General features: G+C 38.9%; 1 protein-coding gene across 1 annotated transcript; it reads left to right on the forward strand.

The window, feature by feature from the left end:
* The first annotated feature begins 1,071 nt into the window (after positions 1-1,071).
* On the forward strand, positions 1,072-13,166 carry LOC585107 (folliculin). Its single transcript, XM_030984205.1, has 10 exons — positions 1,072-1,192; positions 3,526-3,771; positions 4,506-4,652; positions 5,214-5,435; positions 5,973-6,231; positions 6,760-6,908; positions 7,454-7,567; positions 8,146-8,404; positions 10,168-10,270; positions 11,298-13,166. Exons 2-10 carry the CDS (start codon positions 3,529-3,531, stop codon positions 11,476-11,478), a joined length of 1,677 nt encoding a protein of 558 aa, XP_030840065.1. The 5' UTR covers positions 1,072-1,192; positions 3,526-3,528; the 3' UTR covers positions 11,479-13,166.

A 13,166-nucleotide genomic window follows, 5' to 3' on the forward strand; every position in this document is an offset into this window, starting at 1 on the left:
CTACAAGAGAGGGAGCAAGTAGCTACAAGTATGGCAGTGTGCCTTTAAAAGCCCTTGTCCGTATAACTCTTGGTGATGGTGCTTTTGGTCTACATAAACCAGTCTATGGTCACTCAAGCCATGAGAAATCACATTCTTCTCACGTATGTTACAATCATGGGCGGTTTGTAACTACTATTACTATTATTATCATCACCACAATCATTGCTTTAACTATCAATTTTTAGAGCGAATGGTTATCAAATAGCTTGAAACTACTATCATTTCTTACCTCTGTTTGTTAAAAAGAATATAATTCACTCAACAAAGAACCCAAAATCTGTCACAGATTGGTATTAACGACTTATAAGAAAACATACATTTCCATTATACGATAATCAATAACTAGAGGATTGAGGAAACGTATACTCTAATAAGCAGTTTGGCATGTTTTTTTTTAAATATAAATTGAATCTCAGATAACCATATATGATGAAGATACTCTTTTCACCTTTATGCTCATTATACTGATCCTATTTAACATTTATTACTTAAAGACAAAATTATAATGGAGATTTTTATCATTTACCTTGTTAGAAGAATAAAAGATAACGAGATTATATAGCCAGCTAAACCAGGGATATTTACGAACAGTAAACATTAAGAGTCATTTTTAGTGTACAAGTTTAATGCTCAGAATATGAAATCAAATCATGTCTTTGCTTTATCATAATCTGTTGTTAGACGAGCATTCACATAATAATAGGATAATATCGATCTCGAGCAAACTTTCTCTGTATTATCTCATGTTCATCTTCCTTGCCCTCGGTCTCATGCACCTTTTTCTTTTGGCCATTCGTGCAAATGTACACAGTGGAGGAACATGTGCTAGTTTCATGAGATGGCTCTATTTTTGCGCCAATATGAATATCCGATTTTTGAAACATTGGTTTGAACAATTATTTGCAATTATTGTAACAGCTGTCTTGGAATTGAGACAACGCATATTAAACAGAAGTAGGCCTACCGGGTTGGAAGAATTTGGTCTCGAATTGCAATGCCGTACGCGTATGCCGATTGACCATGCATGATGACGAGATGTGCAACGTACTTGTAAATAGAGCTTGTACACCAATATCGACGGTCCTTCTTCGCTTCTGTTCTTATCATTTGACACTTCGTTAGTTAATCCTGTCAATCACTGTTTTTGTTGGTGAGTACGAATTAACATTAAAATAAATGATGAAATTTGCTGATTTGTTTGGCACACATCCCGGTACTAGCTGGATCGCTAGTTACTTGCTGCAAGTAATCGAATATGTCCGTGGTACCATTACGTCTATGGTGGTACGTGGTCCAAGTTGACGTGGTCGCATACTTCCTATTCGCCCGGCCGATAGCGTAGGGGACGGAGACGGGGATGCGACGGGTAGCTCAGCTCGGAGGTGGAAGACTTGGAGTGCTGTGTTTGGCTATCATTTTCAGTCCACAATAAACCAGAAGCTGGGGAAACAGAATTGATCAGGAAGATTAGAGGTAGAAGATTAACTAGCAGACTAGATGATAGAATAGATCATTGATAAGGAAGAATACAATGAGGGAGAGAGAAAGTAAGATTAGAAGAAGAAGAACTAACTAAGTAAGTAAGACCAGAACTAGACCGAAAGCTTCAGTCTCTATATCGTCGGTTGTTCCACTGAGACTACGTCTGGCTCCACTAGACCTCCTGATATAGAGACTGAACGATCGCCTATGCCATCGTACGTTGAAGATATCACGGCTAGATTTTAGCCGTTAGGCCCCTCCCACAAACATGACAAACTTGAGGAAAAATACATCATTTATCTTCAATTGCAGTAATTTTCTAGGCAATTGTCAGTCCCTAAAAGTTCCCTTTTTACCCCCCTCCCCACGAAATAGAAATATAAAAGAAATAAAAGGACTTACCGAACTTTTGGCTGCTTCTCGATGACCCACGTACGTCAAGCATTCTGACCGACAGAAATCAAAATGGTGGCTAATGAATATTCAATGACCACGCCTCAGCTAGCTCCTCCGCGCGTCACGTCGAGGATAGCGTGCGCACGTGAAGCAGACAACACGAGAACTCAAACGTAAGTAGCAGCAGCGTGATGTACATGTACGTGCACGTACGTGCACGTCTATGAATGAGGTCAATGGGGTGGAGACTAAAAAACTTTGGCATGAATATTCATTACTTTGATTCAAGATGGCTGATGTCTGAAGACAGTCAAGTGGAAGAGATAATAACACTTTTTTGAAGAAGATTTCATATGCAGAGGTCCAAGGTACATATTTTCTTAATGTTTATCATGTGTTGTTTAATTCTAAATGCCAATTGTATATGTTAGTGCATGCGATTCTTACAAAAAAAGGATTTAACTTAGCGTCAGGGCAGTATCGTCTTATCGTATACCCGTAGAGTGTATCTTCAACGTACGATGGCATAGGCGATCGTTCAGTCTCTATATCCGGAGGTCTAGTGGAGCCAGACGTAGTCTCAGTGGAACAACCGACGATATAGAGACTAAAGCTTTCGGTCTAGATCAGAACTAGACCAGAGACTAGTAGTAATCTGGGCGCTTGTTCAGAAGCCTATCCAAAATTTGACCCATAACTCAGGCGTGGAGATACCCTACAAACATACCCTAAATCAAGTAAATATTCATTAAAAGTTGTTATGTTTTTTACCTGTTTCATGTCAGTTTTCTTCTTTTTTTTTAGAGTATTTTTCTGGAAAAAATGATAGATAGGCCTACACTTTTTCACAGGTTTCACGGCAAATGCAAACCGCTGCACAATACAAGTGCATACCGATGGTGGGTTGCGGGCGGGTGGGCGCGCGCGCCTGTGTGAAGTTTACTACCATAATGAGAATCTGAGACATTACGGTCTGTGAAAAGGTGTATACTAATATCAACGTTTATCAAAAAAATGCTCCAAAAACATCAAGAAAGTTGACACAAAAGTTTGAAGAAACAGGTAATAAAGTAAACATAACGACTTTAACTCATGTTCTTTATTTGGACATTTAATGAATATTTACTTCATTTTGGGTATGTTTTAACAGGGTGACCTGTGAAAAAGTGTAGGCCTATCTATCATTTTTTCCAGAAAAATACTCAAAAAAAAACAAGAAAACTGACATGAAACAGGTAATAAACATTACAACTTTTAATGAATATTTACTTCATTTAGGGTATGTTTTGTAGGGTATCTCCACGCCAGAGTTACGAGTCAAATTTTGGATAGGCTTCTGAACAAGCACCGTAAAAAATATAGACTACCGATATATGTATAATCTAGGTCTAGATCTAGTAAGACTAGAGTAGATTCTAGAGATAAACAGAAGAGAATATTATAGGGGAAAGAAATTGGAGGGAGATGAAGGATAATAGTCTATGTGCGTCTTATCTGGTTATCACAAATATTGAGAATCTTAGGTTCTGGAGGCTTTTTTAATTACTTCTTTTTTCTTTTTAAAAGTTTTTCCTTTGGAATATATTCATTATTTACCTTGTGCAGAAAATGAATGCAGTGATAGCCCTCTGTCACTTCTGTGAGATTCACGGCCCTCGAGTCCTCTTCTGCACACAAGCCCACCACGCTGCGGAACCTCAGCATGTCTTAGACAGCAAGGGAGAGGAGTACCCCTCAACTTTTGGACATCACTTCCACAAACGCCCTCGTTCATCCACAAACGAGTCTTTGTCTTCCGTAAGCAGTGATCTCACAACATGCTCATCAGCGTCCTCTACAGAGCACTGTGAGGTGAGGGATGTTAGGAATGGGTTGCATTAAATGAAGCAAGTTTTTATCAGGTTGTAATTTTAAAAGATTACAAGTATATGTTGATAATTTTTAACTTGTTTACACAACGACAGAGTATTACATTGCTTTCTCTCAATTTATCATGTTGATGTAGTCTGCACATAAGTTTTTCAATTAAATTTTGCTGATAAACCAATTTCTCTCTCTTACATCTAATATAAAAAGTGTACTACTTAAACATAATAATAAATTTATTATAAAAAAACTTAAGACAAAGTACAACTATCCCCCTGGCTACCCCTTTCTTTGTTTCTTTTGCTTTCTCTGGCTGCATATGAACAGGTACCACTAATGATAATACTGTTCAATACTAATTTTCTTTCTCTAAAACACAGATGGGATTTTGGATAAGGAAAATAAAGTAGAGAGATATTGGGAGAATATAGTACAATTAAAGCGATACTGAACAGAGTACCGGTAACTTTCTGCCCTAACATACAGTATATTGCACAGCACCATCTGATGGTCAACTTGACAACAGTGCGTAAACTGAAGGTACAGTAATTTCCATGTTGCAGACAGAGGACTTGATGTAAGAACCAGCAGCGAGTTACGGGACCATACTACCACAGCTGACCTGAGATGGCGCTAGAGGCGATTTTGCGGCAGTGCTTCTAGTACAGTATGGCTTTAATCTAAACATCCTCCTAATCTCACTCTCTATATCTATACAGGCATGTAGATCTTTCCAGCCAGGTCAGCCAGGGTTCATCAGTAACGACCATGAAGCCAAGATCAGTTACATCAGCTCACAGAATCCTGAGCATCCAGAGTTATTTACCATCATACGGCAAGCGTGCATCAGGAGTCTCAGCTGTGAGGCAAGTAACCATGCAAAAACTCTTCTCTCTGATATTTCTGTAAACACTTTGTGAAGAACCGGTTCATGAAATATGTCCAATGAATTGAAAGAACAGACCCCAAGTGTTGTCAGTTTTCAATTCAATATCAACAGTTATTATAGATAAAAATCCAGTTTACATCATAGATAAAATCATGTGAGATAGTATTTAAGGTGTAAGAATCATAAGTCAAACATAGCATAACATGAACATCCATGAATAAATATTAGCCGCGGATTTTATCATGACTCTGTTTGATCACTAGATGTTCAAATATCTTCTCTTTTTGTGTGTGTGTGTGTGTGTGTACTGTACTTCTTTTTACCTTAACCGGGAGAAGTCTCAAGGTATTTTTTATCATTGCTATGAATAATTTCAATTAATTGTAAGATACGCTCGGGCAAAGAGTCCAACATATTTCAACCCATACTTGTATCTTTTTTTTATCGTTGCTATGAATAATTTCAATTACCGGTAATTGTATTAGATACGGTCATGCAAAGAGTCCAACCTATTTCAATCCATACTTGTGTCTTGCAGAATTGCCAGGGTAGGGAAGGACCGATATTCTTCGGTGAAGATTACTACGGCTACACCCTAAGCTACATGTTCATCATCAAAGACACCCAAGCCAGGGGACTTCAGAGGGGATACAGTATCATTGTGGTCATGATGGACAAGATTTACCTGCTCAACTCCTGGCCGTTCCTCGTCAAACACATGAAGTCGCTCATCGATGAACTCAAGTCAAAATCCAATAAGGTACATAGAAATTTTACCATTAAGAACTGTTTTTAAATTCTGTCTACCAACCCTTTACCTAATGCAATCTAAAGCTTTGGAATGCATTTTGAAGTGGATAGAATTCTTTGCATATTTTGGGCAAAACTGTTAGCTATCACACATTATGAAAAATTGCTCGACAGATTTCGAAGTGCAAAATATTAATGTGTCAGGTATTCCTCTTTGAAAGTACTATCGTAAGACATGCATTGATATACTTTTGAAATTATTTATTCATTCATTCACTTATTGCAACCATAGGTTGGATACATTAACCCCTTCCATGCCACTAAGTTTAGAAATAATTATCAAAATTGAAATTTTAAGAGAGAGTGAGATTGTGAATTCTCTGTTACTATCTAAACATTGACATACAATCTAGTGTATTGGTACACAATGGGTTGCTTCCAGATATGATTTAAATTTAATGTTTTAAATACCTAAATAGTAAGTTAAATATTGAACTTTTTCTGTTGGTAATCTATCACTCTTTCAAAACCTGACACACCCAAACAGGTGTATGAGCAAGAGCAGACGCAGAGGAACCAGCGTGCAGAGCGTCTCCACAGAGAGTTCCTCTCCCCGGGGGACTTCTACCGGGGCGGGGTCAACAAGCCCTTCAGGGCGCTGGTGGTCTTGACCGGTGATGCCAATCTCTTCAAGTACCTTCACATGAGGTTCTCCTGGATCTTGAAGGCTGGAGGCAACAGGATAACAGAGAAGGTCCTGGAGGGACCTCCCTTAGAGGAAGCAGTTGATCTTGATGATGAGGAAGGTAAGTGGCCCTGTGATAACCATCTTGCATGTACAGTCAAACCTGTCTAAAGCAACTGCCCAAGGGAAACACAAAAAGTGGCCTTTGTAGACAGGTTCCTTTGGTACATGATTCAATGAGAAACCATTTTCAAGGGAAATGACAAATGTTGCCTTTGTAGACAGGTGGTCACTAGAGCAGGTTTGACAGTAGCACCTTCACATCTTTACAATGTATTCAAATATTATGATGGCTGTAGCCAAGCTGCCAAGTATGGCTCACGTATATCAGGTACCAATTTACACCAGGGAGGGGGGGGGGGGGGGAGGGGTGGCAAATGTAGATTTAATGTCTTGGCAGAGGACATTAATGCCGGGGAGGGATTTGAACCCTCAACTCAACAGCTAGATTGCTATGACAAATGTGCTCTCAGCCAATCAGATGCCATAATTTCAGTAGCTTATAACGGTAGCTTGTAACTTGTTATTGATATCAAGTTTTATGAAACAGGGCCCTGACTTGATACCATCTTTTCCCATTTCTAAACAGTTACTGAGGAAGGGTTCATCAAGGTTTCGACCAAGCCAGCTGTACCATCATCTCCTGAAAACCCCAGCCAGTCAGAAGGACACCAGTCAGAGGATGAGCTGGAAGGGGACGAGGGACCGGTCTTCTCCTCACTTCAGCATCTCAGAGCTGTAAGTTTTAACTCATTGAATACTGTACTTACAATACTTCAATTCAAATCAAGGTTTATGAGCCATAGATGCTGGAGACCAGAAGGCTTGTAGAAAGTCCATAAGGAAATGAAATGTCCAAAAGCGTTAAAGAAAATATTTTAAACAACGATGATGACAAAATTTCCTCAATTTTCGTTGATAAATAAAACTTTTTTGTTTTAATGTATAAAAATTGAATATAAAATAAAGTCATTAATGCTTAAAGGTGTAGTGTGCACCCCATTTATTTTTAACTGACTTGTTTGGCACAACAGGGGTGCTTACCCCCCCCCCCCCCCCCCCCCCATTTAGCATCCTTGATCTGCTACTGTCCAATGTGATTTTTGTTTTTAGAAAGGACTGCAGTTCAACTAGCAGTACATTCATCAACAAACTAATGTCTTTGAACACACAATAATAATACATTCCTTCCAATGTGATAATTATCTATTACCGGTATATGGCTACCCAATCAGTTGGTTGCCATGTACATCAACACCCTCTTATATGCATCTAATTGGCAGGTTCTGGGTAGTCTTAACTTCCATGATGTTGCATACAACGTTCTGATCGGAAACCAACTCATCGCCAGGGCTGACTGCAAGAGCACCCTCAAATCCCTCTTCAAAGTTCTCAAGGTACACCCGTACAAATCAAATAACATCAGTGCCTATTCTCTTGATTGTTGGTCCTAAATGCGTTTCAAAGAAGGGATTTTGTTGATATGTGCAGATCTAAAGATTAAGAAACGTGGTGTTATTACCTATTATTCATTGTTATATAGATTTATTTAAATGCTGTTCTCCCATGGGAAAGGGATATGCCAGAAAGGACGTATATAAATACTCCTTTTTTCCAAGAACTGGACGAGCATGGAACTCCCTCGACCAGCAGTCTGTAATAGCCACATCTGTTGAGAACTTCAGAAACACACTTTAGCATGCATCACCTGCCATACAAGTTAGCGACATGCGGAATACCGCACTGCTGACTCCAAATTCAGAAGGTTCAGAAGGTATGTTGTTTGTAGCCTTGCTGTCTGATTTCTGTTTTGTTTCCATGACGCAAGTATTCCTGTTAAGGCAGTTTGGTTGTGGTTGACTTAGGGAAAGACAGTCTTGTGCAGTTAGAAAGTCATGCCTCCTTGGAAGTACTGAATTTGACTCAAAAATATTCCTGATGCGATTTAAACACGGATAAATCTATGTGTCCTCAGGTGATCCTTCCGGCTGGGTGCTGCCGCATCATCAGCCACAGTCCCACCTATCAGGCTTCGTGGAAGTGCAACTTCCTGGGCCTGAGCACCGGCACCGAGCTCCCTGAACACCTGATCACCTCGGAGGTGTACCTTCTCCTGGACGTGATCAGTCCAGTCAACCTCAAACAGGACTCCAACAGGGTGGTGTCCAGGACGGCTGGACCCTTCAAGGGACACGGCATCTCCATCACCAGCAGCTCAGTCGTTCCCGATAAAGGTTGGTGATCATACCTGCAAACCCTTACGAAAAATCCGCTATATTCCGTTTTTCTGGATTTCTAGGACCTGAAAATCCGGAATATTCAGATTTTTTTGTTGTTTTTTTGTGTGGATTTTTTGTTGTTGTTGTGGTGTGTGTGCTAAAGCCAAATTAAGCTTGTTTTATCATGTCCTGCGATTTGAGAGTTCACGTATTGTGTGTGTTGAATGGCTGCATGATCTAGCTGCGAATTTGTATTTGCTTTTTGGTACAGATTTACCGCGTATTGCCAGTTACACTGCCGCTGCAAGTGCGATTTCTTATTTTTGAAGGCATACCATGCTAAAAATTCTGAATTCTTACTTTCAAATGTTGGCAGGAATGGGTGATGGGGGTTTGGATGAAGGATCTCAACGGTGGAATGTTTCATTAGTATGACACATGCTATGGCAACAGTGATCTGTAGTCAATTACGTTCACTATTAATCATGTAATGAGCTTCCTCCTTCCACCCAAAACTACGCCCCAATCTAACCAAAACCATAAACCATATTACAGCTTTAACCCTGTATTTTAGATGAACTAAACCTTGAATCAGACCATACTCATGCTATAAGTAATTTAATGTTAGATGGAGTGGGAGTTAAAGATTATGTCGAAAATATTGCCAATTCGTTGTTTTTATACTAAAACCTCACTTTTAGTCGATTTTAATTGACAAGTTTATATATGGCAACATCTTTTGTTCCCATTTTACTCTTTTCCCCCCCCCCCCCCCCCCATCCCCTCTCTCTCTCTCTTTCTCTTTCTCTCTCTACCTGTCCTCATCAGCTTGAGTTTGCCAAATAACCCGCTATTTTCAGAATCAGGATATCATCCTGAAGCTCAAAAAAGGTTTTCACCAGACCGATTTGTTCATCACAAACTAGCACTAACGAGCGCGAATTAGCCCGCTATTTCCCTAATAGCGGGATATTTTGGAAACAAGACCAAGCTTTCTAGGGATATTTTCTTGACCAAATATCCCCCTAATTGCAACTGTGGGCTGATGACCCAATTTAACTTGCTAATTTGCGATCGGGATAGTTAAAATAGCGGGTTATTTGGCAAACTTGAGCTGATGAGCCAAATAACCCGCTATTTTCAGACTCAGGATATCATCCTGAAGCTCAAAAAAGGTTTTCACCAGACCGATTTGTTCATCACAAACTAGCACTAACGAGCGCGAATTAGCCCGCTATTTCCCTAATAGCGGGATATTTTGGAAACAAGACCAAGCTTTCTAGGGATATTTTCTCGACCAAATATCCCGCTAATTGCAACTGTGGGCTGATGACCCAATTTAACTTGCTAATTTGCGATCGGGATAGTTTAAATAGCGGATTATTTGGCAAACTTGAGCTGATGAAGACAGGCCTGCTGTCTCTCTTTCCCTTTTACTTGATCTTCCCCTGGCTTTTTCCCCAACTGTCTCCTAATTTGAAGTCATATTTACTGATCATTAGTCAAGAATACCAAATGTATCTCTTGTGTTAAAGCTACAGTGTCCTACTTGCCTACTACTACTGTAGCCACTTGCTCCCTCTATATAGAAAACAATACCGGGTACCTAATCCGTGACCAACTTCTTTGGTAATAAAACATACCTGAAATTTGCTTGGCTTTCTCACCAATTTTATATCAGTTTGTATAAGACAATCATAAATCATTTGATGATGTTTCTTATGCCACACAGTTCCTACAATCATAAATCCTTTGATGATGTTTCTTATGACACACAGTGCCTACGATCCTATCAAGAATAGTGACGACACTGAACAACAGTGACCTGACCCCTGAGATTGTGGTGACTGTCCTCACTACACTCAAGGAGGAATGGATGAAGTAAGTCTTTTTTAATAATATTTTTTTCTTCTTCATAATGTGATAATACAGTGAAACCTGTCTATAAAGACCACCCAAGGGAGATGAGAAAGTGGTCTTTATATACAGGTGCCTATAGTACATGTTTCAATGAGAAACCATTTTCAAGGGAAACAACAAATGTGGTCTTTATAGACAGGTGGTCACTAAAGCAGGTTTGACTGTACTAACAATTTAGTTTGCCCAGGGAAACCACATCAGCCTCAATATTGTTCTGCCTGAGGGCCCTGTTATCATTATTACCTCAGCAATGTGCCAGGTACCCACTTACACCTGGGTGAAGAGTGGCAAATGTGGATTAATGTCTTGCCCAAATAAACGTTGGTGCTGGGGTTAGGATTCAACTCCTAAACCTTTGGATTGAGAATCAAGTGAAGGAACCACTATACCACGACTTATCATGTAGTTCCAGTGTCGGGTTTAAATTGAAGAAGTGGAATACCGGCCACTGAGAAAAGTCTTTTGAATAACAGGAGTTTTACTGACAAACAACGATAGGAAATTAGGACTTAAACAGTAGTGACTTGGAGATAAAATACTTCAATGTTACTTTGAATTATAGAACAAAGTGAGATTGAAATTATTGGTGTTAACTGTACCATAAGGAAACTATTGAAACACTTATCGCGTGGTCGAGTGGATATGTCACCGGACTGTCGATCACAAGGTCCATGGTTCGAGTCCCGCCGTGGTATTAATGTCCTTTTGCAAGACATTGATCTACATTTGCCACACTCAACCCAGGTGATGTAAATGGGTACCTGGCAGGAATTAATTCCTTATAAATGCTAGAGCGCCGTAATGGCAGCCGTCCTAAAGCCAGGGTAATAATCGGGAGCACCAGGAGTGTCAAGACTGACAGACATGAGCGCTATACAAGAACCCACTATCATTTTTATTGTTGATCAGATGCTGTTTTATTTCTGACTGACATTGAATTATCTCTCTAATTGATAGATTTGTGTATATTTTACTTTTCACTTTGCAGTAAAGTCAAGCTGCTATTCAAGTTCACAAGAGCAGGATCCCACACTGACGAAGACACGGAGAAGCTACTGAAGATCCTTCAAGCAAAGGTCGAGGACAAACCCCTCTTAAGATTCTGGATCACTGCACTCAGCTCACAGTACAGGTCACATCTACTCACTTCAATAATGGGAACAACGTGAATGTGGGCAGATGGGACTGCAGATTGCGCGGATGCTTGCCATAGAAATGAAATTGAGTTATGGTGGAGGGGGAGGGGGAGGAGGGTAGTTGAACTTTAAAATCCTGAACAAGGTCTATAAAAAGAATTTATAGGCTAGGAAACTTTTTTCTTTAAAAAACAATTAATATCCCATTAAATTATTTTTCTGAATTACGAAAAACAATGAGTCTTAAAATGTAACAACTTTTGGAGGCAATGTATTGGTAAGAAAATAAAAGGGTGGAATCAACATGTTTGAAGCGCTATGATGATCTCCTCATTGTGTGAGAGACAATGCCAACACTTGATCATGTAAACTATGATTTAAAACATATTGCATATTAATTACAGTATTAATTCGCTTAGGCTTCATATTCATTGTAATCTCTCATCAAATGTGAAGAGAGAACCAGCAACAACATATTATTACTCTGCTTCAATCGTGATATTGTAAGTAAAGAGTTTTACAATTTATGATGCCATTATTCAGCCATGGCCCCTTAATGTCTGGCACATTTTAATGTTTATCTCAAAGTCAGGTTACGAAATGTCAATCTTTGTGTCTGGGAAAGCCAAGGTAGAAATCAGACAGAAATGGAGATTTAATTTTTGAATACGGGTGAGCAGGCTTAAATCTGAAGAAAAAAAAGTTATGTAGCATCTTGATTCAAAACTTGTTTGAGAAAGAATTGAATTCATGTACTTACTACCGTACATACTTCAATTTTGACTGAAAAGCTATTATCCTATCAAATTTAATCCTTCCAATCTACGGCAAATGTTCCCCCAAAAGTGGGATATGAGCTGTGAAGATAAACAGCATTTTCTGCTTTTTTCCCATTTGTTGCCATCAAGTGGGCAGTCTTAATTATCACTTTTTTTCCCAATGATTTCAAGCAAAGGTCCACACATAACAGTTAAGATTGAATCAGGTAGATTGTGTTCAGCATTTTTGTTATTTATCATAGTTTACCCTGAACTTTTATTTTATAGATTAAACAGGCCTGCTGGTCGGGTTTGAAATATAGATCTCAAGTTTTGAACTTGAAAAAAAAAAAACACAGAGAAAGCTGTGCAATATCTTAAAGAGTACTGTATATTATTTGTATTTTTGTAATTAACAAGCCTCATTACACAGACTAGAGAATAGACTTGATGTTTTCTAAGTTAAGTATAGAGAAAACATGTAAAATATAAATAGACAGTAAGATTATATATAATAATAATAATAATAGTAGCATTTATAAAGGGCTTAATACTGATAAGGGGCTCTGGCATTCAAGGAATTTCTTACTACCTGGTACCCGCTTACCTCACCTTGGTTTGAGAGTGGCAAATGCAAATTAATATCTTGCCAAAGGACATTAGTGTTCCGGTGGGACTCGAACCGTGAACCGTGTCCACTGTGATCCACAGTCCAGTAACGTATCAACTAGACCACGACACCTCTTCATCTCATGACAGTAAATTTATATGGTTTTTAATAAAAGAGCCATTGGTATGTTTTTGATAAGAAGTTAATTTTTCTTTTTTCAAGTTCTCCATTATGGCAGATACAAACGTCTTAATCAGATGTGTGACCATGCAGCTAATGTGACAGTATTGTATGCTACAGATATTTGATTTAAATGTATACATGCTTTAAACAGAATCATTTTATAACAGTCA

The sequence above is a fragment of the Strongylocentrotus purpuratus genome, unplaced genomic scaffold (genome assembly GCF_000002235.5).
Source record: "Strongylocentrotus purpuratus isolate Spur 01 unplaced genomic scaffold, Spur_5.0 spur5_scaffold_14, whole genome shotgun sequence".
Taxonomy (NCBI): Eukaryota; Metazoa; Echinodermata; class Echinoidea; order Camarodonta; family Strongylocentrotidae; genus Strongylocentrotus; species Strongylocentrotus purpuratus.